Genomic DNA, 23,043 nt, shown 5'->3' with positions numbered 1-23,043 from the left:
TTTCAACAGATATGGAGAGTCTCTCACAAATATGTCTATTTTGAATATATCATCACTATATGAAGATTTGATGAATCTGTCATTAATTCAACATATTCCTTTCATAAATATGAACAGTCTTTATATTATATATAGATGTCATTACACATTTTCAGAATTGTGTGAATCATGACACAACTATGGGTTCAACATATGCACATTATACAGTGAATAAAAAGACTTCCCCAAGCCTTTTCATGGTCAATGCCAAAAATATGTATTTATATATTAATTCTATTTCAGCACACTTCACTTGGATACTTACTGAAATTCTAGCATACTTTGAAAAGTGCATCAGTGATGCAAAGATTTAGGTAACTATACTCATGATAAACAGCAACAACAAAATAACCTCATTAATAGCTATATGGGCAACCCTTAGTTGCCTTGATTATACATGGATCTTAACCGTCAGGGCAAAATGAATGCATGTCCACCTTCTTAGGATTTACTTTGTATTGGGAGAGTTACTTCAACAGTAATTCTATTTCTAGGCCAGTTTTGAAATATTCTTTACATACATTTATCTTTAAGCTTTTTGTGGGGCAGTCTTTGCTAATATGTTGACAATTATGTAGCCTAATTGATTCTCTTGCTGTTCCTCTAACATGAACTGTTCAAATCTAAGCTTCTCCGTGTCACTCTCTCTGCCTGAGAAAGTGTCACACATATGTCCAAGGCTCACTCACCTGCCTCATTCAGCTCTCTGCTCAAATGTTTCCTCCCCAGAAAGGTCTTTCTGATTATCTGATTCAAACTAGCATACACATTCTGAAGTCAACCTCTTACCCTTAGCCTGTTTTAGTTGGCTTGATAGCACTTGCCTCCACTAGATACTACGCTACATAATTACTACTATATTTATTTATCTCCTCTACTAGAATGTAAGTTCCATTAATACAAGTGTTATGCCTGTTTTTCACTACTTTATTCCATGACCTAGAGGAGTACTTGACATATAAAGGGCATGAATTATGTCTGTGATCAAATTTAATCCAAGACACTAAATTTCTTTGTATATTAATATATTTCTCGGCCGGGAGCGGTGGCTCAAGCCTGTAATCCCAGCACTTTGGGAGGCCGAGACGGGCGGATCACGAGGTCAGGAGATCGAGACCATCCTGGCTAACACGGTGAAACCCCGTCTCTACTAAAAAATATACCAAAAAAAAAAAAAAAAAAAAAAAAAAAAAAACTAGCCGGGCGAGGTGGCGGGCGCCTGTAGTCCCAGCTACTCGGGAGGCTGAGGCAGGAGAATGGCGTGAACCCGGGAGGCGGAGCTTGCAGTGAGCTGAGATCCGGCCACCGCACTCCAGCCCAGGCGACAGAGCGAGACTCCGTCTCAAAAAAATAAATAAATAAATAAATAAATAAATAAAAAATAAAAAATACATATTTCTCTGTTAAAGATTATTCTATTTCATGGCCAGGCGCGGTGGCTCACGCCTGTAATTAATCCCAGCACTTTGGGAGGCCGAGGTGGGTGCATCACGAGGTCAGGAGATCAAGACCATCCTGGCTAACAAGGTGAAAACCCGTCTCTACTAAAACTACAAAAAACATTAACTGGGCGTGGTGGCGGGCACCTGTAATCCCAGGTACTTGGAGACTGAGGCAGGGAAATGGCGTGAACCCAGGAGGCGGGCTTGCAGTGAGCCGAGATGGCGCCATTGCACTCCAACCTGGGTGACACAGCAAGACTCCGTCTCAAAAAAAAAAAAAAAAAAAAAAAAAAAAGATTATTCTACTTCACGGCCTTTAGGTCAGAATATATTTATTTGCAATGATTATCAGAGATGCATAGGTTTGCTTAGGATTCAATCCTTGATATGTATTTGTAGGTACCAAAACTGTATGCACCCAAATTTATTAGATCCTACTTTCTTTTCCCTCATTAAGAATAAATTAAAAAATATAGAATTCATGTGTAACACTGACATATAACACTTGGACTGAAAAACCCATAAAACTGCTCGCTGGCTCAGTAGTAATAGACATGTAAATTATTAATAATATGGCATTTCATTTAAAATATTTTAAGGGACATATACTAGATTAATCAAAGTCTTTAAAGTTTTACTTCACACTGAATGGCCTAATAATGTGTAAAGTGTATTTTATTTCTAGGTTTATTTTCCTAAGTGAAGGTAATTTCAATCATCTTGAAATGTTAGTCCTTTAAAATGGCATCTATGACATAGCATAGAAAAAGAATAGTTGCATTGCTGTATTATTTATCCACAATTTAAAAAATATTTTCACTTTTCACAGTTGTCTTTTACCATAATATTAAATTTTAGTAAAATAAAAATGCATTTGCTTGACAATAGTGATTTGTTCTGAGATGGAATGCCTGGAAGTAATAATCACTTGGTGATATATTCTATTTCACTTATAAATAACATATCTATACAGGACATGACTTTCAATAGTGTAAGCCAATTCTATTTCTCATCAGCCTTGGTATTGGTAAGTATTTTGTTAGCAACATGCAATGGGGAGTGGTATTCCAGGATCTTCTGATACTCCATTTTCTTTTCATTTTTTTCTTTTTTTTCCTTTTTAGAGTAAAGTGAAAGCAAGTTTATTTGATAAGAAAAAAAAAATGCTATCCACTGGCAGAGCAGCTTCCATTTTCTTGAAGTGATTTTAATTTATCTTAAGCTATCGATAATATCAACTAATTTAGAAAAATCTAGAGATGACATTGAAAGCAATAATAATGTGCTCCTTAGAACTCAGTAAGCAAAGTAGTCCTGTGTCATGCTGCCACACCTTGTTCACATGGGTGATCACATGCAGTTATGACAGCATAACTGCAAGAGTATTTGCAATATGCACCTGAAAGAAAGTAATATTTTCCCCACAACACGGATGCAGAAGAGCCTAAAAAAGTCTGTTCTGCAGTCTCTGTCTCTAATAAAAACCCTGTCTCTAATAAAAATACAGTCTATGCAACCCTACCCTCAAAATCTGAGAGGCTGAAGAAAGAAGCTGACATATCCAGTTGCTCAGAAAGAATTATTCAATGGGGACTTATGAACAGAAGCCACGCTTGTGCCTCAGGCAATGGAGAGACAAAATGGCGGATCTCTGCACCATTAACCCCCAGTCCAGGCATTATATATCATAGGAAAGAAACGTGTAGGACAATTGAAGTTGACCCCTCATGGAAATGCAAGACTGCTATGTGAATCTGCCTCAGGTCAGGATTTACAGTTAGTACAAGCTCTTACACAAGGAATTATAGATAAACTGGAAATATTAGAGGCATTCCCAGGACCGGAGTTAATCAGAAGCGGACATGGAAGATGAGCATCCAAGATGGAGTTGCTCTGGCCTCTACAGAGTAGAGCAACTGTATTCCAGGAAATCCAATACAACTTGACAGGGGATGGATTAAAATTCTCAGGTCATAATTTTATGTGTGAACATGCAAGTAACTACCAAGCATTCATTTGTGGGGATTGCTAATCTGTTAATTTGCCTATAATCCCTCCTCCCCATAGTACACCATATGTCACTTCAATATTTCGATAAATTAAATATTACTGTCCATTTTAAAGTGAGACCTTCATTTCATAGATTTCTGATTTATTTTAATATAAATATTGGCCTTGCTTCAGTAGAACAGATTTCCAAGAAGAACCAAAGACTAGAAATTGTCCTATGAGAATTCTATCAAGTTCCTAAACTGGGATTGATTAGTCAAGGGAATAGTAATTCTCTATCTCACAAAGAATTCTTAGAGAATAAGAGTAATCTTGGCACCAAGTTCCTCCCCCTTTACTCTTAGCTATAATCATGTTTATCATCTTACATTTAGCTCTGTTCTAAATTATAGAGTTTATATTCTTGAGGACATTGAGATGCTTCAGAGTTTTCTTTTTTTTTAACTGTATTCTGTTTTAAGTTACACAAAGCAATGAACATGTTTCCATTTTGGAGAATAAATTTATAAAATTCATAGAGAAATACTAAAACATGTTGGCTCATCACAGGTGACAAAAAAAGAGAAGATCAGATCATTATCTTACATTCAGTGTTTCAACCTAAAGGAATATCATGATTTAGATTAAACTCACATTATACTTCCTAATCTGAAACCAAAAAATAATAATGTCAACATTATTAAATAACAAAATAATTCTGGCATATACCTCAATCTGTGGGTGTTAATATACATATTGTTAAAATTCCTATTCAATATGGTACAGTCAGTATTAAAGGATAGTATTCTCAATGAATATTAGGTTTGGGGCAGATATTTAATTAAATATGTTCTGAGATTGTGAGGTAATTTTTAAAAGTCCTGTTATTTAAGATGTAACTATGACTCCTGAAAACAGAGGTTTGTCTTGGCTAAGACAGCATGTACAGTTTCTTTAGAATTATGTAGCAGAGTAATCAATAAATTAAAGACACATATGTAGAGTGGAGCTTTCGCTATCATTCTTTCTACCCACCCTTGGACTTACAGAATTTTGGGCTGGGTCCTTGGAGAAAATCAGACCCAGACATTTTTCCATAATTAGCTTTAATTCATTGCTGCTTCTACGGCTATAAGACTGATCTAAAGCTGGTCTTCAGTGAACACATTCTACTGGGAATTTCCAAACATTTATTGCCAGAATGCTTAAACCAGCTTTATAACAAAGTCAGTCCCCTAAGATCAACCTAGTCTAGACTCATTATACTCCAGGGAAACCTAAGAACTCTGACATGTAGGAATGCACTAAAGTGACTTTAAAATACCTGTTCTGGCAATGATCCATATTCACATTTTTTAAAAAGAAAATGATGTTGCTCATATACAGTTCAAGTAGCCATACCCTATTGACAAGTAGAGACTATTCTCAATTGGGCATACAAGGAATATAGAAAGATAAAAATTAATATTACACTATGAATACAAAATATTTTAAATAAATATTTTAATTCTATTGTTGACATTTACAAGTAGAAAGCATACAGTATGTTACAAATATCAAAATGTGAAAAATATGAATGTTACATAAGTAACAAATATAAAAAAAGTATTTTCTTACCTTCCCTGAAAGTAAGAAAACTATTCAGCATAGGAAAATATCAGTATCAAAAACACAGTTTAGGTGTAAAAAAAGTTTTTACACAGTATTAAAAAAATGATCTACAAAATGACAGAAAGTAAGTGTTGAAATCTCATTTCATATAAATTATAAAAACTGGGTACTTAGAGTAAATGTTATCTGGTTGGAAAATAAGTCCAATCATAGGCTTTCCTTAGGTCAATTCTTTAAAATATTAAAAGCATAGAAAATTTTTTTCAATAAATAACGTTTAAGAGTGTCCTAAGTGCTGCTGAGAACGTCATTCGCATAGCAAGGTGGCAGTGTTCTGGGGACAACATGCAATCATTCTGTTCCTAATGGAAGCCTCATGAAAGTCAGGAGACCATAATCACTTGCTCAAGGATCCAGAAGTTTTAGACAATTCTATAAGAAAGCATTAAAGTGCTGAACAAAATGACTTAATTTTAGTACCCACTGTCATGTAAAACTTACTCTAACACTCAGACATTTCTGAGCAACATCAAATACGGAAACTATCATTCTGAAAAGTGTTAATATACTTAATCTTTCATTCCATGATAGAAGGGCTCCTTTCTACACTTTACAAGGATTGGTTTAACATCAAGAATCTTGCAATGCAAAACATAATTATAATAATACAATGGAAACAATACACATACGCCACTGGGAAAGCACAAGTTCTTTTCTGCAATGGTAAAGATATCAAATTTTAAAAATCACAAAGCAAACACTGGTAAATAAGAAAAATTTTCCAAATGCTGCATGCCACATAACTAGTTACAAAACACAATGCATGCAGGGAAATAAATTCAACCACACATGTTTAAATTAAGAGTTGTTGTGAGTCTGTTTCAGCAGCATTGTGGTTATTATTTTTAAAGTTTTCCCTCCACCATTAGTCCATACTGGCCTGTTTTTCAAATGTGATCCAACCTAGTCGGCAAGTTTACAATGGTTTGAGCATTTCTTGTTTTTGTATTTTTATAGTGCCAGTACATAAACTTCACACATACTGTTCTGCTTCCCCATCTTTGGGGACTGGCTTAGTTGTCCCAGCTTTGCCTTCTTCATTTGCTGCTGCTTTTTCTGGAAGAGATGCCAAATCTTTAAAAACATCTACATAATGGCCAAAGCCAGGGCCCCAGTTCAAAAGGTTGTCCCAGTTGAAAGTCCCTGCTTGCTGCCCTAGCTTCATGGGCAGTGTGTTGTCAGCAGCGCCTGGTGCCGCTGCCTGGGTGCCCACAGGTCCTCCCTCGGCCCTGCGGCCGTGGTACCTTCGAGGCTTAAGTCTGGCTCCGTAATTATCTTCATCATCTGCATCAGATTCATTGACTTGAGATAATTTGGGCATCCTGGAAGTATATACCATTGGCTTCTCCCTGTCATATTCCATTTCTGAGCAAGTGAAAGATTCATGGGAGTCACTATCAGAAGAGGATTCTGGAGCTGGAATGCCATCGGCTGGATTCCTTGTTCTAGACAGTGGTCTTCTGCAGTCCTCCTCTGAAGAAGACCTCCCATGGTCTGCACTGCAGATACTTGGGTTTCTAGGGCGAGGTGTGTTGAGCCTCTCCACTTCCTCAATAGAGAGTCCAACTGGAGGAGAAGATTCCAGAGGAATCTGCCCAATTGGCTGCTTTAGGCGACTCCCTGGTCTAGAACCATGTGATGCCATGGCCTGAGGACTCTTGCTTCTCCTTCCCAGCCTTGTGGCATAGTTGAAAATGCCAGGTTGGCAGGTGTCACCATGCATTTCCAAAGTATTACCATCCCTTACGGGAAGATGCAATTCCCTTGCTGGGCTGTTTCTATAGAACGTAGAAGATTTGGAGAAAGGGGCTGGACTGTGTCGAGACAGAGGGTTGGGAGTTGGGCATGCTGAGTGGCTTAGGGAGCTGGTTCTCAAACCTTGACCATATGAAGGCTGGTAAGTCAAACTGCTTGCTCCTAAGGGCATGGGGGATTGCCTTGCAAAGCCTAGGGGACTGTGCCTCTGGATTGAAAATTTTGGTGTGTGGCTGCGGAACTGCTTGTAGTGTTGGATGATGTCAGCATCCGAAGGGGCAATGCTGCTGGCATTGTCAATGTCATAGTGCTCTATCTCCTGCTCTGGAGATGCCAAAGGGGCACTGGGGATGGTTTCTGAGTTGTGAGGAATATCAGTTTCATCATAGATAAGGTAGGGGTTTTCCCTTTCAATGATATCTGGTTTTGGGTTCCCTTCAGGCTGCTTCCTCACAGTCATGTCATCCCCGTAGGGAGGGATATTGTCGGGGTCATCAAAAGCAACATTCTCACTTCCCTTTTTCTTCTTCTCCTTCGGTTTCTTCTCCTCTTTGGGATTTTTGGCCTTCTTCCCCCTGCACTGGTTACACAGGATCAGGCTCAGGACCAGGAGGGCCAAGACGGTTGCGCAGCTGCCCACGATGGCAGGCACAGCCCACAAAGGCAGAGAGATCTCTTCAGGGCCCTGACTCAGAACACAGACATGCCCCGCAGGACTTCCAGCTTTGCACACCTTCCCCTGAGGACAGAGGACGCCAAGACAGGCCACCACCATTTCACAGGTCCTTCCTGTGTGCGAGTCTGGGCAGCTACAGGTGAAGCCAGAGTGTAGGCCTGGCTCGCAGCTGCCACCATTCTGGCATGGGTGGGAGGCACAGTCCCCAGGAGGGACACACCTGTAGGCATACCACTGATTAATGCACAGCAAATCACCCCAGCAGGGGTTGCTGGCACAAATGTTCGGGCCACGGCAGCCAATCTTCACCGAGGGATCTGTTTTTGAGATGGAGGCCAAGCTATGCTTCCCGCTGAAAGGAAGACTTTCTCCACCATACCACATAGAAGCAATGCAGCCATCAAAACCTGCTGGGAGAATAAGCAGCAGTAAGGCTTTTTACAAAAAAAAAAAAAAAAAAAAAAAAAAAAAAAAAAAAAAAAAAAAAAATGCTTATACTACACTGCTGACATCTTGTAAAGAGAAGCTTCACAATCACTTCATACGAATATAGAACCTCAGTCTCAGTCATCGTCCAGCTGAAAGGTAATTAAGCTGTGCATCTTATAACAAGGGACGTAAGATTACCATGACCAAACACGGGGCAGATCGCTTGAATCACACTCATTCTGAAGATTTATGAATGACTTGGGCAGGCTGAATTTTCTTTTACTTACTCATTTGTTTATTTATCAATTCCCTTCCTTTTTACATTCCATATACCAAAAATTGCATACATACAAATAAAATGTATGTTTTAAAATTTGTAAAGAACATGAAATAGGCCAATGATTTCAACTACTAAATCATGCATTCCCATTGAAGGTGATAATGCACCAAAGGTGTGAAACATAGGTTCTTGGGGAACAAAAGAAAAAAAATCTTAGCTATTACAATGGTCTGTGGGCCTCGAAAGGGAAGATAAAAACATAACTCTGGTGTTAACATTTTATGACTTGGGGATGGCAAAGTTTAGACTATATTAAGTGTCTCCTTAGGGGAATGATAAAGATAAAATACAAAGTTAAGAAACACTTCATTACACTTGAGTGTGCTAGCACTGCTGATATTTCTATCTCAGGGCCCAACAATCTATTTTGACTCTACCAAAAAAGCATAATTTCCATTGGCTTGTTTTCTCACAACATTCTATAATCAACATATACGAAAGACTTATGACCTGGACTTTAACTTTTATGCCTTAAATCTATTACTCTCACATGCATTTTTCCCTCTTATTTAATGCATCGTTCTACCATAGTGATATTCTCATTCTTGATATGTTTTACCATGTACTTTTGTGACATCTTTTCCTTTTGTTCCTATACTCCTGATTTTCTTCCTATTACTTTGTCTCCTTTTCTGACTTATTCTCCTCTACCTATAACCAGTAACTCTTAGGGTTACTCAAGATGAGGTCCTAGGCTTTCTTTTCACTCTACACCCTCATGTTAGATGATCACATCCATGTCCAGTACTTAAGTTACCTGCTTGATACTGACCACTCTTAAACACATATTTCCAGCTAAAGTCTATTTCTGATTTCCAGCCCATCCATCCAAAGGATTTTCTCAAAGATGTTTCACACCCAGAATGTCCCAAAACAAATCTAATATTTCTCAGAGATATGCTGCTTTCACAGAGTTCTGCAGTTTCCTCTCTTGCTGACCTACTCTTCTTTGAGTTGAGAGGTAGAAACCTCCTTGAATTTTACGATAATCACTAACAATTTGGTTGATTATACTTCCCAGAGTACTTCTTGCTTATCCATTTCTTTCTAACTCCTCAGTCACCACACTAGTAGGAGTTCACAAGACATCTTGCCCAGATCCCACCTCATTTCTGTTTTTTTTTTTTTTTGAGGCGGAGTCTCGCTCTGTCGCCGGGACTGGAGTGCAGTGGCCGGATCTCAGCTCACTGCAAGTTCCGCCTCCCGGGTTTACGCCATTCTCCTGCCTCAGCCTCCGAGGAGCTGGGACTACAGGTGCCTGCCACCTCGCCTGGCTAGTTTTTGTATTTTTTTTAGTAGAGACGGGGTTTCACCGTGTTAGCCAGGATGGTCTCGATCTCTTGACCTCGTGATCCGCCCGTCTCGGCCTCCCAAAGTGCTGGGATTACAGGCTTGAGCCACCGCGCCCGGCCGATCCCACCTCATTTCTATAGATCCACTCGTGCCCTCCTCCAATTCATTCTCCATGTTGTAGCCTGAATGATCTGTAATATTACTGCATATCTAACTTGATCCTACTGTGATTCAAGTTTTCAATAACTTTTCATTGCTCTGTAAATAAGACCAAAACTGCAACATGGTCAGGAAGTTGCTTCATTCTCCAACTTCATCATTTACCTATGACATTAGCCCCCAGTGTGCTGTGTTCTATAACTTTGACTTAAACTATTTAAAAAAAATTCCTATCAACATAAATTAGCCTTTCATACACTTCTATCCTCCTCATCACTCAGATTTATGTATAAATGTCAATTCCACAGCAAAATTCCCCTTCCTTTCTGTTTTTTCACTGTATTTTAGAATTCTACATTCTTCATTTGTATTATTTATCACACATTAGAATGATGCAGTTATTTGTGTAAGAATCTGATTAATGTTTGTCTCCATTAATGGACTATGAAGAGAGTGGCTGTGAATGAATAAATAAATGAACAAATGTATACAAAATGCTTGGTGGACAAGCAAAGCATCAACACACTATGGACTGAATTACAACCTTGGTAAGAACGATGCAAGCTGCTCGTTCTTCATCATTAGCTTCATCAAGCAAAGCATCAACACACTATGGACTGAATTACAACCTTGGTAAGAACGATGCAAGCTGCTCGTTCTAGATTTTAGCTACTCATGCCACAAGAAAAAAACAATTACTTTTTGAAGAACAATTTTACTTCCCTTATGACTCTACTTAACAGAGGCATTTACCTGTTTGGGCGTCTCGATGTGCTTGATTGGGTGGAATTCCTCCAAGTGATATAGTAAGCACATCAAGGCCACCGAAGTCCTGAGTAGGGTGGATAATATCTCTGTTATATATTCTGTCGACAGACAATACTGTGGCTGTTCCATTTTTCCCAATTAGAAAAGTGTGCCAGTGGCCGTCTGCAACATACACTTCAGGAATATTTCTCTCCACTTTCCCAGCGATTCCTGCATCAGATGTAAAATGTACTTTGCCATTCTCAATCTGTAAAACATATTATAAATAATATGCAATTAAAATATGGTATGCTTAAATCAAAATCATTAATAAAACTAAACTTAATTTTTTTGACCAATCTACAGCAGATAGAATAGCTGAAGAATCTGGTTGTATTAGAATGTACTTACACACCTTGTCTCTACAATTTTAGGCAACATACACTTTTATATTTAATAGTTTCAATGGTTTTCAAAGTATTCTTGTATGTATACCTAATTTCTCAAAACACAATGAATTATTTTCCAGAACACAATAGAAATAATAAAGGGGTAAATGCCCATTTTAAGATAACTACATTATACCTTTTTAAATTATTTGTATTCCAGTGACAACCCGCCATTGGAGTGTGTTATGCTGGTTAGTTTAGTAAAAGGCCCATAGTACTAAGAAACTGTGAAAACCACTTGCAAAAAGGAAAAGCAATGCTCAGCTAAAAAGGAAGCATAGTTGAAAAATAAAGATGAAAATAATTGTTTTACCTCTCATCTTTTACACACAAATTTTAGGAAAAAATGATGTCTATTGTTTATATCATTTATTGAGATCAAAAACTATGATGAACAAAGAGTGAATTCTTAATGAGGTGTCTAGGCAAGCCTTCACTTTGGCTGTCTTTTACAATTTATCTAAGGGATATTTGGTTTATTTTATTTTGTCCAGGAGAACATTGGGTAACAGGGTGCTCCCACTCCAGTTTCCAGCTACTGAGTTTCCAGTATCCTGAGCAGAGCATTTTAGAAAATGAGATAATTTATGAGGCAAGATGAACATTTGGTTCAGGGAGCATATCCCATTACCACTGCCAGACAGAGCTGGTGTGTTGGCAGGGGGATGCAGTGGCACTGTTCCTCAAATAACGGGAATGAAAAGATGGATCAGTTTATTTTGTCACTCAGATCAAATGCTATTTCTACATGCAACAAACACATCTGGTAAAACTAAAAATCAGTTCATTTGTACTTTACGGAAAAGATGTCTAACACATTTACATATGTTATTCATATAGTAATACTTTATTAAAGCAATTTTTCCAGATAATAATATATTTCAGAACCAAACTAAAAAAAAACAAAAAAAAAACACAGAAAATTCTAGCTAAATGACAATAACATTTCATCAAATGGGCAACATCTCATGACACAGAGTAAAAACAGCAACCCTCTTTGGTTATAGCTAGAGTCCTTTTTGAAAAAAAAAAAAAAAATAGGAAAAGCCTCCTCCCAGCTCTTTCTTCCTAATTGATTTCATCATGTCATCCTTTTATTCAATACATTTTTGATGAAAGAGAACTTGGAATATACCACAAATTGGGGTGGATAAGAATTTAAGTTCCCATTATAACATTCTTAATGTTTTCCTTCTCCCTGGCAGTACTGTACTTAACACTTATATAATTCCTCACTTTTAAAACATCATGCTAATCTTTGCTTTGTTTTATTTATTCATAAACAGTCAATGATGAACCACAGGAGCTGAAAAATTATTATCACCTAGTGACCCAAGAGCCACTGTAATGTCATAGCACAACAAATTACTTATTGTGGGGATACAGGTGTAAGCAAGCCTACTGTGCTGCCAGTTGTATAAAAGTATATCACATGCAGTTATGTATAATACACAACACTTGATAATGATAATAAATGACTACATTAGTGGTTTATGCATTTACTACACAAAACAAAAGAACTGATTTAGAGTAGAAATAAAGTCCATCACATTACTGTTATTACAGAACATCAAATATGGAGCTATAAGGTATGCCATGAATGAAGAGAGATTTGTGAAATGAGTTAAATATTGGCCTACAAAGTTTTAAACAAGTATGCTTTCTTTTTGCCTTTCTCTCTGAAACTTTCTCTTCTTATTTTTTTTTTCTGAATAGACCCAATCGATTCTACATATTCTTCTCTCTGCTCTCATTGCTACTGCTACCCATACCTGACACTGACACCCTGTCTCTCTTCTACCCACATGCAATCCCATGTACCCAACAGCCTTGCTCATTTTTCACAAAATGTCCCCATCTTCTGTCTGCGCGCGCGTGTGTGTGTGTGTGTGTGTGTGTATAGAGAGAGAGAGACAGAATGATAGAAAAGACAATGAGAGAGAGAGAGAAAGAGAGAGAGAGAATGCAAACCATAAGAAAGAGTTAAAGAAAGGGTCAGAAAAGGAGCCAAAAAAAAAAAAAAAAGGAAAAAGAAACCCTGGCGTGTTGGTGACCAATAAGCTAACTGACAAGTAAAAGTCCATCCTAACTAGCTTCCTAGTCTATATAAGCACTTGATATTCCTATCATCCAAATAATTTGCCTGCTTACAACAGTCACTTTCTTTCAGTTTAGATATTCTTAATTCACTGCTGTTATTTTTTCTTACCTATTCTCTTTACCTACCAAGCCCCTTAATCTTTGAAAAGCTGCTTTTCAAAATTTTCATACAAAAGTATGCATTTTGGTCTGTATTATCCTTTTTTTTTTTTTTTTTTTAAATTAATTAGCACTTACTTTCCTTTCAGGAAAAAAAAAATTAAGTTATTGCTACCAATGTAACAAAATCTGGAGTTGTATGCTGCTGTCCTGTTGGAAATAGAATTTATGTTGACAAAAATGGATCCTGACATTGAGCTTTTTTCTTAGTGAAGAAAAAAATTTGTCTCTGATTTTTTTCAACCACATTGTATTTTGACTAAATTCCTTGGCTTAAAGTGTACGCTAGTACAGAACTATTTCATATGTCATTTAAATGGCATGAAGACTTGGAAGCAGCTTAACAGATAACACACAGACCTCAATGTCAAAGCCTCTCAAAACACATAAAACACGATTCTTATAGAAGATGAAGACCTGTTTCTTTCTTTGCTTCTTTACTTTGTTTACTTCAAATACTATTTTCTTTTTTTTTTTTATTTTTTATTATACTTTAAGTTCTAGGGTACATGTGCATAACGTGCAGGTTTGTTACATATGTATATTTGTGCCATGTTGGTGTGCTGCACCCATCAACTCGTCAGCACCCATCAATTCATCATTTATATCATGTATAACTCCCCAATGCAATCCCTCCCCCCTCCCCCCTCCCCATGATAGGCCCCGGTGTGTGATGTTCCCCTTCCCGAGTCCAAGTGATCTCATTGTTCAGTTCCCACCTATGAGTGAGAACATGCGGTGTTTGGTTTTCTCTTCTTGTGATAGTTTGCTAAGAATGATGGTTTTCAGCTGCATCCATGTCCCTACAAAGGACGCAAACTCATCCTTTTTTATGGCTGCATAGTATTCCATGGTGTATATGTGCCACATTTTCTTAATCCAGTCTGTCACAGATGGACATTTGGGTTGATTCCAAGTCTTTGCTATTGTGAATAGTGCCGCAATAAACATACGTGTGCATGTGTCTTTGTAGTAGAATAATTTATAATCCTTTGGGTATATACCCAGTAGTGGGATGGCTGGGTCATATGGTACATCTAGTTCTAGATCCTTGAGGAATTGCCATACTGCTTTCCATAATGGTTGAACTAGTTTACAATCCCACCAACAGTGCAAAAGTGTTCCTATTTCTCCACATCCTCTCCAACAACTGTTGTTTCCTGATTTTTAAATGATTGCCATTCTAACTGGTATGAGATGGTATCTCATTGTAGTTTTGATTTGCATTTCTCTGATGGCGAGTGATGATGAGCATTTTTTCATGTGTCTGTTGGCTGTATGAATGTCTTCTTTTGAGAAATGTCTGTTCATATCCTTTCCCCACTTTTTGATGGGGTTGTTTGTTTTTTTCTTGTATATTTGTTTGAGTTCTTTGTAGATTCTGGATATTAGCCCTTTGTCAGATGAGTAGATTGAAAAAATTTTCTCCCATTCTGTAGGTTGCCTGTTCACTCTGATGGTAGTTTCTTTTGCTGTGCAGAAGCTCTTTAGTTTAATTAGATCCCATTTGTCAATTTTGGCTTTTGCTGCCGTTGCTTTTGGTGTTTTAGACATGAAGTCCTTGCCCATGCCTATGTCCTGAATGGTACTACCTAGATTTTCTTCTAGGGTTTTTATGGTATTAGGTCTAACATTTAAGTCTCTAATCCATCTTGAATTAATCTTTGTATAAGGAGTAAGGAAAGGATCCAGTTTCAGCTTTCTACTTATGGCGAGCCAATTTTCCCAGCACCATTTATTAAATAGGGAATCCTTTCCCCATTTCTTGTTTCTCTCAGGTTTGTCAAAGATCAGATGGCTGTAGATGTGTGGTATTATTTCTGAGGACTCTGTTCTGTTCCACTGGTCTATAGCTCTGTTTTGGTACCAGTACCATGGTGTTTTGGTTACTGTAGCCTTGTAGTATAGTTTGAAGTCAGGTAGCGTGACGCCTCGAGCTTTGTCCTTTTGACTTAGGATTGTCTTGGCAATGCGGGCCCTTTTTTGGTTCCATATGAACTTTAAAGCAGTTTTTTCCAATTCTGTGAAGAAACTCATTGGTAGCTTGATGGGGATGGCATTGAATCTATAAATAACCTTGGGCAGTATGGCCATTTTCACGATATTGATTCTTCCTATCCATGAGCATGGTATGTTCTTCCATTTGTTTGTGTCCTCTTTGATTTCACTGAGCAGTGGTTTGTAGTTCTCCTTGAAGAGGTCCTTTACATCCCTTGTAAGCTGGATTCCTAGGTATTTTATTCTCTTTGAAGCAATTGTGAATGGAAGTTCATTCCTGACTTGGCTCTCTGCTTGTCTGTTATTGGTGTATAAGAATGCTTGTGATTTTTGCACATTAATTTTGTATCCTGAGACTTTGCTGAAGTTGCTTATCAGCTTAAGGAGATTTTGGGCTGAGACGATGGGGTTTTCTAAATATACAATCATGTCATCTGCAAACAGGGACAATTTGACTTCTTCTTTTCCTAACTGAATACCCTTGATTTCTTTCTCTTGCCTGATTGCCCTAGCCAGGACTTCTAACTCTATGTTGAATAGGAGTGGTGAGAGAGGGCATCCCTGTCTTGTACCAGTTTTCAAAGGGAATTTTTCCAGTTTTTGCCCATTCAGTATGATATTAGCTGTGGGTTTGTCATAAATAGCTCTTATTATTTTGAGGTACGTTCCATCAATACCGAATTTATTGAGCGTTTTTAGCATGAAGGGCTGTTGAATTTTGTCAAAACCTTTTCTGCATCTATTGAGATAATCATGTGGTTCTTGACTTTGGTTCTGTTTATATGCTGGATTATGTTTATTGATTTGCATATGGTGAACCAGCCTTGCATCCCAGGGATGAAGCCCACTTGATCATGGTGGATAAGCTTTTTGATGTGCTGCTGAATCTGGTTTGCCAGTATTTTATTGAGGATTTTTGCATCGATGTTCATCAGGGATATTGGTCTAAAATTCTCTTTTTTTGTTGTGTCTCTGCCAGGCTTTGGTATCAGGATGATGTTGGCCTCATAAAATGAGTTGGGGAGGATTCCCTCTTTTTCTATTGATTCAATAGTTTCAGAAGGAATGGTACCAGCTCCTCCTTGTACCTCTGGTAGAATTCAGCTGTGAATCCATCTGGTCCTGGACTTTTTTTGGTGGGTAGGCTATTAATTGTTGCCTCAATTTCAGAGCCTGCTATTGGTCTATTCAGGAATTCAACTTCTTCCTGGTTTAGTCTTGGGAGAGTGTAAGTGTCCAGGAAATTATCCATTTCTTCTAGATTTTCTAGTTGATTTGCATAGAGGTGTTTATAGTATTCTCTGATGGTAGTTTGTATTTCTGTGGGGTCGGTGGTGATATCTCCTTTATCATTTTTTATTGCATCTATTTGATTCCTCTCTCTTTTCTTCTTTATTAGTCTTGCTAGCGGTCTGTCAATTTTGTTGATCTTTTCAAAAAACAAACTCCTGGATTCATTGATTTTTTGGAGGGTTTTTTGTGTCTCTATCTCCTTCAGTTCTGCTCTGATCTTAGTTATTTCTTGCCTTCTGCTAGCTTTTGAATGTGTTTGCTCTTGCCTCTCTAGTTCTTTTAATTGTGATGTTAGAGTGTCAATTTTAGATCTTTCCTGCTTTCTCTTGTGGGCATTTAGTGCTATAAATTTCCCTCTACACACTGCTTTAAATGTGTCCCAGAGATTCTGGTATGTTGTATCTTTTTTCTCATTGATTTCAAAGCACATCTTTATTTCTGCCTTCATTTCATTATGTACCCAGTAGTTATTCAGGAGCAGGTTGTTCAGTTTCCATGTAGTTGAGTGGTTTTGATTGAGTTTCTTAGTCCTGAGTTCTAGTTTGATTGCACTGTGGTCTGAGAGACAGTTTGTTATAATTTCTGTTCTTGTACATTTGCTGAAGAGTGCTTTACTTCCAATTATGTGGTCAATTTTGGAATAAGTGCGATGTGGTGCTGAAAAGAATGTATATTCTGTTGATTTGGGGTGGAGAGTTCTATAGATGTCTATTAGGTCCACTTGGTGCAGAGATGAGTGCAATTCCTGGATATCCTTGTTAACTTTCTGTCTCTTGATCTGTCTAATGTTGACAGTGGAGTGTTGAAGTCTCCCATTATTATTGTATGGGAGTCTAAGTCTCTTTGTAAGTCTCTAAGGACTTGCTTTATGAATCTAGGTGCTCCTGTATTGGGTGCATATATATTTAGGATAGTTAGCTCTTCCTGTTGAATTGATCTCTTTACCATTATGTAATGGCCTTCTTTGTCTCTTTTGATCTTTGATGGTTTAAAGTCTATTTTATCAGAGACTAGGATTGCAACCCCTGCTTTTTTTTGTTCTCCATTTGCTTGGTAGATCTTCCTCCATCCCTTTATTTTGAGCCTATGTATCTCTCTGCATGTGAGATGGGTCTCCTGAATACAGAAGACTGATGGGTCTTGACTCTTTATCCAGTTTGCCAGTCTGTGTCTTTTAATTGGAGCATTTAGTCCATTTACATTTAAGGTTAATATTGTTATGTGTGAACTTGATCCTGCCATTATGATATTAACTGGTTATTTTGCTCGTTAGTTGATGCAGGTTCTTCCTAGCCTCGATGGTCTTTACATTTTGGCATGTTTTTGCAATGGCTGGTACTGGTTGTTCCTTTCCATGTTTAGGGCTTCCTTCAGGGTCTCTTGTAAGGCAGGCCTGGTGGTGACAAAATCTCTAAGCATTTGCTTATCTGTAAAGGATTTTATTTCTCCTTCACTTATGAAACTTAGTTTGGCTGGATATGAAATTCTGGGTTGAAAATTCTTTTCTTTAAGAACGTTGAATATTGGCCCCCACTCTCTTCTGGCTTGTAGAGTTTCTGCCGAGAGATCTGCTGTTAGTCTGATGGGCTTCCCTTTGTGGGTAACCCGACCTTTCTCTCTGGCTGCCCTTAAGATTTTTTCCTTCATTTCAACTTTGGTGAATCTGGCAATTATGTGTCTTGGAGTTGCTCTTCTGGAGGAGTATCTTTGTGGCGTTCTCTGTATTTCCTGAATTTGAATGTTGTCCTGCCCTACTAGGTTGGGGAAGTTCTCCTGGATGACATCCTGAAGAGTGTTTTCCAACTTGGTTCCATTTTCCCCCTCACTTTCAGGCACCCCAATCAGACGTAGATTTGGTCTTTTTACATAATCCCATACTTCTTGCAGGCTTTGTTCATTTCTTTTTCTTCTTTTTTCTTTTGGTTTCTCTTCTCGCTTCATTTCATTCATTTGATCCTCAATCGCTAATACTCTTTCTTCCAGTTGATCGAGTCGGTTACTGAAGCTTGTGCATTTGTCACGTATTTCTCGTGTCATGGTTTTCATCTCTGTCATTTTGTTTATGACCTTCTCTGCATTAATTAGTCTAGCTGTCAATTCTTCCACTCTTTTTTCAAGATTTTTAGTTTCTTTGCACTGGGTACGTTATTCCTCCTTTAGCTCTGAGAAGTTTGATGGACTGAAGCCTTCTTCTCTCATCTCGTCAAAGTCATTCTCTGACCAGCTTCGATCCGTTGCTGGCGATGGGCTGCGCTCCTTTGCAGGGGCAGATGTGCTCTTATTTTTTGAATTTCCAGCTTTTCTGCCCTGCTTTTTCCCCATCTTTGTGGTTTTATCTGTCTCTGGTCTTTGATGATGGTGACATACTGATGGGGTTTTGGTATAGGTGTCCTTCCTGTTTGATAGTTTTCCTTCTGACAGTCAGGACCCTCAGCTATAGGTCTGTTGGAGATTGCTTGAGGCCCACTCCAGACCCTGTTTGCCTGGGTATCAGCAGCAGAGGTTGCAGAAGATAGAATATTGCTGAACATCGAATGTACCTGTCTGATTCTTACTTTGGAAGCTTCCTCTCAGGGGTGTACTCCACCCTGTGAGTTGTGGGGTGTCAGACTGCCCCTAGTATGGGGTGTCTCCCAGTGAGGCTACTCAGGGGTCAGTGACCCACTTGAGCAGGCAGTCTGTCCATTCTCAGATCTCAACCTCCGTGTTGGGAGATCCACTGCTCTCTTCAAAGCTGTCAGACAAAGTCATTCGTGTCTGCTCAGGCCTCTGCTGCTTCCCCTGTTGTTTTTTTAGCTGAGCCCTGTCCCCAGAGGTGGAGTCTATAGAGACAGGCAGGTTTCCTTGAGCTGCTGTGAGCTCCACCCAGTTGGAGCTTCCCAGCGGCTTTGTTTACCTACTTAAGCCTCAGCAATGGCGGGCGCCCCTCCCCCAGCCTCACTGCTGCCTTGTGATGGCAGCAGACTGCTGTGTTAACAATGAGGGAGGCTCCGTGGGCGTGGGACCCTCCCGGCCAGGTGAGGGATATATTCTTCTGGTGTGCCCGTTAGCTTAGAGCGCGGTATTGGGGTGGGAGTTCCCCGATTTTCCAGGTGTTGTGTGTCTCAGTTCCCCTGGCTAGGAAAAGGGATACCCTTCCCCCTTGCGCTTCCAGGTGAGGCGATGCCTCGCCTTGCTTCAGCTCTTGCTGGTCAGGCTGCAGCAACTGACCAGCACCGATTGTCCGGCACTCCCTAGTGAGATGACCCCAGTACCTCAGTTGAAGATGCAGAAATCACCGGTCTTCTGTGTCGCTCGTGCTGGGAGTTGGAGACTGGAGCTGTTCCTATTCGGCCATCTCAAATACTATTTTCAATGAAAATTATAAGTACCAAATAATAATATAATACAATGGCTTATGTGTTCTCTTTTACAGTTGTTTTATTAACTCTGGAACTGGGTCCTTTGTTTCACAGAGGTACAGTTAAAACCTGAAGATGTTCTCTTGTAGGGGATAAGGGTAGACTGTCTGCCCCTTGGCACTAATCTCTGGGGCCACATAGCTCTTTGCTGTGAGGGGCTGCTGTTTAGCAACATCCCTGGCCTCTACCGCTAGGCGCCAGCAGTACTCTCCCACCTCCTAACTGTGACACTTGAAAAGATCTCCAGATATTGCCAAATGTCCCCTGGGGGTAAAAGTTTTCCCAGTTGGAATGACTAGACTAGAGGAATTATCATTTGAGAAGGTAAGAAATATTGGTTTTCATGCCACTTATTAAATAGATTTATATGCAACATAATCACGGTTGGCTTGCACAGAGAAACATTTTAAGGATGAAAGAGGCTGAAGTTTAGAAGTGAACATCTATTTTTATTTTTAGTATTATATGTGAATTAAACCTAATCATTTTCTGAACATATTGCTCTTTTTCTTTGTGAACTATCCCTGAAGTAATTATCAAATATTGACTAATAGATGAAAATAATTCAAGAAATCTAGATTTATAATCTTAAGAATTTACTAAAATTTATATAAAAAATTATCAGTAGAATGATACAAAGTAATACTAATGGAAGGCAGTCAATATAACTAAACTAAAGAAACTGTTGGTGTAGGAGATGATTTATTTGTGGGAAAGAAAGCAGAATATAGATTTAAAAATTCAGAAAGCTAAGAGTCGATGCAAAAATGGATACCTATTGAAATTATTCATCTGTATGTAAGTTTAGTATCTTATTTACAGATAAGAAAAAACAAATTATGTAAAAGCCTAATGATAAATCAATCCATTGTTCTCATGAAGTATAATTTTTAAATTATTTAAAAATTATTTGGAAAGGTTAAGTAAAATTATAATAAATTCCAAATATACTTTACTTCACAGGGTTTATATAGATAGAGAATTGATTATATGCTCCAGAAATCATATAATTTCAAAATGTTTTTCTTTATTCTAATCCTGTCAATTGACATATACATATCAGTATTTGAAATAATTGTTGGAGAAAAATATTTTTGTATTTCAAAGACACATTACATTTTTGGTTTGCTTTGCTTAAAAGTAAGAAAAAAAGTGATATAAATTCTTACCAGAAAAATAGATTGCAACTTATTCTTTGTGTGCTGGCCTACCTGGCAGGGTTCTCTACTCTAAAGCACCACAAAAGTGTGTAGAAACCAAACCATTCAGATCTTTGTTACTCTGGCCAATGCCTGGGGAATAGTTAAGATAGATGACATTGGAATAGTGCCCAGCATCAGTCGGAACTCTAATGGGTTGTAAAGAAAAGGACAGAAATTATGGGAGGAGTGATTTAAACCACTACACGGCAGGCTGTCTAATCAAATGAAGTCACCATTAGCTTTTATCTCACCTTCACAGTAGTGTAATTGCTGCTTTCTTGGATATGGATTAAAATGCCATTCTCGCTTCTGGTCCTAAATTTTACCTCCAGACTGTTCACACCAAAAGGCTCCAACATGGCACCTCGTATGCTTTGCCTTAACAAATATTCCCGCTTCTCATTCTGACTCATGTGGTAGTCTAAGCGCCCTTTGCCTTCTAATGATAAGGCAGTGTCAGGAGTAAGAGCTGAAAGCCAAAGGAAAAAAGGGAAAATGAATGTATTCATTTGGCATTTCTTGGAGAGTTTTCTATAGTGACAAAAAATATAAAAAGGACAATGAAAATATTAAGTTTTGGGAATTACTGTCCCCCAACTCTACTCTTTAAAAAATAGTCATTTATGAATTGTTATATAAGTTGATTTCAAATGTTTAAATCCATTTCAGAAGCATGAAATGTAAAATACTTTATGACAGTCATTAACCATTTAGGAAATATTTACTAAATTATTTGCCACATTATATAAATCATGAATATCTAAAGACATAGCCACTTGTTGGAAATATGTACCTGAAAAATTTGTTTGTAATCATTTTCACTGTGTTTCCAAAATATATGTTTGCATGACTAAAATTATTTGTAATCTTTAGTCTCTAGTATGCTATGAATTTGGACAAAGAAGTGTACAATCAAATATCTGCATCTGTAACTAACTATATTTTCAGTAATCATCACATGTAATTTTTCATCATGTATAATCAGTATGTATATTATAATTTATCATAACCTGAAAAAATCCACACTCCAGAAATATGGAAGTTTAAGTTATAGAAACAAATAATATAGCTAAAGAAAGAATATGAAGAAAATGAGCTCAAATGTATTTCAGTCCTGAAAAATACACTTTAAAACGATACATTTTTTAGTATGTGAGTTATATCATGATTTAAGAAAAAGCGCCTCAGGCATTTATCTAGCCAATGACTCATATTTCAGATATAATTAGGCTCCTACTTATTAAATATTTATTACATTAAAAATCACGTGACAATATGTTTTCTATGTTTTCAATATCTCTAATATAATTCCACACAATTACACTTTCTGCTAAGACCTTTTAGATTATATTATATCCTCAATTTTATTATGCATTTCTATTCATTTTCATAATATAATTGAATCAAATGACTTCTTAAATGTAGTCAGATATCTGCAACGGATTTAAGTAGTAACCACTTGTTTGAAAATGAAGAATTTTAAGAAAAGAGGAGCCATTATGGTTAGTTAGTGAAATGTGCAGCTCAAAATTACAGAGCACCAATTTCTAATGATGATGTGAACGTCATTCATGTCTAAATAATAACATTAGGGTTTAAAAGACAACAGACGAAAGGATTTTAAAATGCAATATCCAAAACTAATTCTACCACTTGTACATTGAAATGAAAGTATCAACATTAATTTTAACATATGATGCCTTTGTATGATGTTTTGAGCTCAGTGTTGAGTGATTTAGTGTGTATACCTTTTTATGCACAAAAATTGACCAGAAAAATATCCCCCAAATGCAGATAATATGAAAAAAAAGCCGAAATATAACCTTTGATCTTTTAGATTGCCTAGCATTCTTACAGATAAAACAAACAAAAATAAGTGAATAAAATACTTTTAAAATGGA

General features: G+C 37.7%; 1 protein-coding gene across 3 annotated transcripts in view; it reads right to left on the bottom strand.

The window, feature by feature from the left end:
- Positions 1-4,956: 4,956 nt before the first annotated feature.
- The window catches only part of FAT4 (FAT atypical cadherin 4), a 197,103-nt gene continuing 179,016 nt past the window's right edge, over positions 4,957-23,043 (bottom strand). For 2 of the 3 annotated variants that reach the window (XM_010356398.2, XM_010356400.2), the window contains exons 15-17: positions 21,394-21,611; positions 10,547-10,808; positions 4,957-7,982 (exon numbers count right to left, since the gene is read on the bottom strand). In XM_010356398.2, the coding sequence (XP_010354700.2) occupies positions 6,115-7,982; positions 10,547-10,808; positions 21,394-21,611 (2,348 nt within the window). In that variant the 3' untranslated portion in view covers positions 4,957-6,114. The remainder of the gene's footprint in view (positions 7,983-10,546; positions 10,809-21,393; positions 21,612-23,043) is intronic. The other variant, XM_010356399.2, reaches the window with a different exon arrangement.

The sequence above is a fragment of the Rhinopithecus roxellana genome, chromosome 2 (genome assembly GCF_007565055.1).
Source record: "Rhinopithecus roxellana isolate Shanxi Qingling chromosome 2, ASM756505v1, whole genome shotgun sequence".
Taxonomy (NCBI): Eukaryota; Metazoa; Chordata; class Mammalia; order Primates; family Cercopithecidae; genus Rhinopithecus; species Rhinopithecus roxellana.
Note: the sequence above shows the minus strand (reverse complement) of the source record. Positions and strands in the feature narration are given on the sequence as shown.